Source organism: Papaver somniferum, chromosome 1 (assembly GCF_003573695.1).
Source record: "Papaver somniferum cultivar HN1 chromosome 1, ASM357369v1, whole genome shotgun sequence".
NCBI lineage: Eukaryota > Viridiplantae > Streptophyta > Magnoliopsida > Ranunculales > Papaveraceae > Papaver > Papaver somniferum.
In genome coordinates this window covers 200,120,722-200,125,227 of record NC_039358.1, presented here as the reverse complement: position 1 = coordinate 200,125,227, position 4,506 = coordinate 200,120,722, and the positions used below count along the sequence as shown (strand labels likewise).

General features: G+C 35.6%; 1 protein-coding gene across 1 annotated transcript; it reads right to left on the bottom strand.

Moving 5' to 3' along the window:
- Positions 1 to 2,969: 2,969 nt before the first annotated feature.
- Positions 2,970 to 3,641, bottom strand: LOC113357792. Its single transcript, XM_026601252.1, has one exon. The coding sequence runs from the start codon at positions 3,639 to 3,641 to the stop codon at positions 2,970 to 2,972; it is 672 nt and encodes a 223-aa protein (XP_026457037.1).
- Positions 3,642 to 4,506: the final 865 nt, after the last annotated feature.

Genomic DNA, 4,506 nt, shown 5'->3' with positions numbered 1-4,506 from the left:
TATACACTGCTAAGGAGGAGTCTCAATATGCCTTTCGAGCATCACGGGTGCAATCTTGGGGCCCACAAGATCACATATTAAGGGAGAGTCGACTAGAGGACATGAATGGCAATTTTCATAAGGCTTTGAAGACATTACAAGAAACTCTTCCCGATTATGACTTTAGCAACTATACTAGTAAGGACACCGCCCCCCTTAAAGTACAAAGTAACCTGGAGATTTCTCTTTTTGGTAAAGTGGTCAAAGACATAGATAGAGTTTATAAGTTATCAGATAGACAGAAATCAGTTTTTGGTTGCCTGCAAGCAACGCATGCTCAGGACTTTCTTCTTGATATTCTGATTGAAGGCCTTGGACAGAAGATGTCACCCGTGGAATACCGGTCCATCCTCAAGTACATGTTAATGATTCCTTTGTACCCTTCGGATTCACGTTGTCTAGCATGTATCACAGGTTTCTTATACACTTATGGGGAACATGCTGTCCATTGTAAGGTGGATCCCGGTTTCAAATATAAACATGATCATGTGAGAGATACGTTGCATGATGTGCTTTGGAGAGCTGGTTTCTCAGCAAACAAAGAAGAGGCTGTCAACTTTCTGACAAACTCACTTGTGGGGAGATCAACACTCAGGCCAACGGACATTCTTAATGTCGAATGGACTAATGGCAAACACACATGTGTCGACCTACTGGGGTTTCTCCGTTGGTAGGTATTGGACATGGCACTTTCGCAGTTGGCCAAGCAGAACTGATGGATGCCTCAGGTAAGATAATGGACATGCTTTTATCCCCTTTGCTTTTGATACTTTCGTTTTTTTTTTTGTTCCAGAGGCGGTTGGAATACTCAAGAGAGTTCAGAAAGTCATGCACAGGAATGCCATGACACCTGATTCGAGAGAGTTTGTTTTTAAGAGGATAGGTTTTGTAATTCAAAAGGGACTTGCGGCGCAACTTGTTGCTCGCTTGCCTGTTATGTAGTTTATTTTCTTGTAAACATTCGAAAGTAATTTTAGTACATTTATAGGTCACTAGTCATTAATTAATCATTACACTAACTAATTTAATTACCAAGGGTAAGTTATTAAAATAAAACCTAAATAAGGGTGACTCAAAATTACTTTTAATATCCACCCAAAAAAGAATAATGACCCTTTCCAAAATGGAGTTGTGCCCAAAAAAAGGATTCTAAAAATTTTGCACAGGCTCGATATGGAGTACAAAATGGGCTTGGGTTTTATGACCGGAAAATATCAAAAACCAACTAATGGACTTGGCTTCGAGTGCAGTTGCCACAACAATGCTCTAATATGGCTTTCTCCCTAGCTTCCAAGCCTTTTTTTAGAAACCTATTTTGAGGCATACTAAATTTTTTTGAGGCATACTAGATAATGTCAAAGTAGGGTCACTAAATATAAAATAACATCACCCCTCATCCATCATTTTTGATAATGACATAACTATCCTTATATAATCAGTGTAAATGATTATGATTAGAATTGATTAATTATGAATTTTAAGGATTGATTAAACATTAAATTATTAGTGGTGAATTAGTAGAAAAATCAAATTTATGTGAGAGAGTTGGGATTTTTGAGAGGAAGAAGAAGAAGTGAAGAGAAAAAGTTTGGGTTTTGACTTTTGAGATTTTAGTGATTAGAAGTGACAAAAATGTGTGATTCAAATCAGAGGTAAACTTCTATCGAGGTTTAATTTCTTTTTATAAGTTGAATCTGCCAAAAAATTGAATTTTTAAAACCCAGATCTGCTGACCAGATGAACAGTTCGGCTGATAACTTTTGAGCCGAATCTCTGTTTTTTTGAAATTATAACTTGTCAGCCGAACCTAGGTATAATTTCAAAAAAACATAGGTTCGGCTCAAAAGTTATCAGCCGAACTTCACTCAGAAACTGAATCATCCACTAGGTTCGGCTTGATTCATTTTAGTATCTTTTTCAATATTTTTCATGCATATTACTAGAAGTATGGATGATCATCGACTGCTTGCAATACAAATTTTACTTCTTCGGTTGTTGATTCCGAGAGTTTTTGCATATATTTCACCTTTCCTTCTACTAGTATCTCCAATTTAATTTCCAACAAACTCGATTCAATGAAATTATATATCTTCTTTGACGAGATCAGTTTGAACTAAATCTTATCTCCACTGATCTCTTTGGATATGTTAATGGTGAAATTCAAGAACCACCTTCTAAGATCCCTAGTGAAGTCTTTCTGGGACCAAATTCACAATGGATTCATTGGCCAAAATTATACTCCCTCCGTCTCACTATTAGATAACCTAATTCAAGTTTGCACAATTCTTAAGGCAAGAGAGGGAAAAAGTACTTTTAAGTATTTTTTAGAACTATATCCTTATGGATAATAACTAGTGAAATTTTGAAATGATTTTTTCTCAAACTACACCACGGATGTTCGCAAATTTCATGTCATTTAAAAGCATTTTAAAACACATATGTAACGAATATAAACATATGCCTATCAAATTATGCATATGTTCGCAAATTTCATACCATTGAAAAGCATTTTCTGTATTTCTTATAATCAATTAAGATGATAATTTTAGAAATATCTTCTTGTTTAGTGATATAGGTCATCTATTATAAGACAAAATTCAAAAATAAATAGGTCAATTAATATTGGGACGAAAGGAGTAAAATGTTTATATAATATGGAATCAATTTCTGTGATATTACTTACGCTTTTATTTGCCACAAAGAGATTGTATATTTTGATCAAAATTACTTAAAAACTTCACAAAAGACATCACATTTGATAAGGATTTTATTTAAGAAAACACAAAAGTACAGCAATCAAAAATTAATAATTGTACATCACGCTCGAAATTGTAAGTCGCTTACAATGGGTATATGGTTATATATAGCAACACAATTGCAAAACCACGATCAATAAAAAATAAAAGAATGTCGTTAATAATTGTACATCATCAAACCATTGCTGCAGGTTCTAATTGAACCTCTTTCTCCCCACTTATATGAGCATAAGGACCTTCAAGGTGTTGAGCAGCGTTCACTACGTCTTCGTTGTGGTAAGATTTGCAAACGAAGTAGATGACCGTCTGGATGACAAGACTAAAATGAACGAGAACAATCATCAACAAATAACAAGCCATTCCTAAAAATACTTTTCCTGTTAGCGACGATATCTTCCCAAGAACCACGAACACAATGAAAGGGTAACGTATACCGGCAACCAAAATTGCAAGCACAAGAAGAATGGCACAAGAAACCAATGTCTTACCCCAAATCAATTTTATACTCTTTATCATGGCTTTTCTACCATAATCTTTTTCCAGCACCGATACTACTGTTGCGGTGCTCCAAACAAGGATCATGTAAAGTAATCCGGCACCGTAAGGTATTGATATACTACTAATAACTATCGCATTTTTGGTCGTAGGAATGTTATATTCAAATCCGTTCTGACTTGCGAAAAACCAGAAATACAATAAAGATGCCACAGTGGACCATATAAGCGCCACGATGAACCACCACAAAAATGTGACCACAAGTCTACCCCAGACCTTAAGGAACACACTAATGGCTTTCTTGAAGGTGATATCCTTAGAAGTATATAAACAAGCGACAACGTGTGACATAGTAGCACTAGCGAAGAGATATAAACAGAGAATGAAGATGAGGTAAAGGAAATTGGTTACCCAAAAAAGTATCCATCTGGATGGTTCGCCATCGTTTGTCTGGTAAGTCTTGGTTCGGATGTAGTGGGAAATTTGGTATTGAGACAACAAGAGGATGGTTAAAGGGAGAAGTATAACTAGAGTAATTTGTGAAAATATCTTCTTCCTTGAAGCTGTAAGCTTGTAAGCTTCTCTGAAGATACCAAAGAATCCCATGGATTTATCTACTTGTTCCATGTTCATGAAGTCCTTGCTAACTAGCTAGAGATAGAGAAGCAGAGATATTTAGATGGAGACGAAAAAGGAAGACAAAAAAGGAAGAATCAGATACTAGAATTGGAAATCTCAAAGAGATGAATTTTGTTAATATAGAATGAGTGAAAGTGGATCCTTATATGCATACAGGAAGAAGATGAGGATAGAATTTAGGTTGGGTGGTCAACATATACACTCAACACGTTGGGATTGAATACTACTTAACTTGGACTTTGAATAGTCAAAAATTAGCTATCCAATAATTTTGATCCTTTCATTCATTCCCTTGAAAAATATTCCTGTCTACTGATGTTGCAAGGAAACTGCCAAATGTACGAAACGTCTAGTGGGGGCATAAACGTGCAGCTGCAACTTGCCATTTAAGCGGGGGAATTTGTACTCATTCCTGTACTTGTCTCTTACGACTTTGACAAGAAAATTTGATGCTGCTCAAATTTTCAGAGTAACTCCAACATCTGCCTCAATCTCAAAATTAACACAATTTAACCTCAAATTTACTTGGCAATCCAAAATGTGCCCTTTGACTCTCACTGTGAATAGTAATCTAAAA

Coding starts and splice junctions, on each gene's coding strand:
- LOC113357792 (XM_026601252.1), bottom strand. CDS start 3,641: ATGTCACACGTTGTCGCTTGTTTATATACTTCTAAGGATATCACCTTC.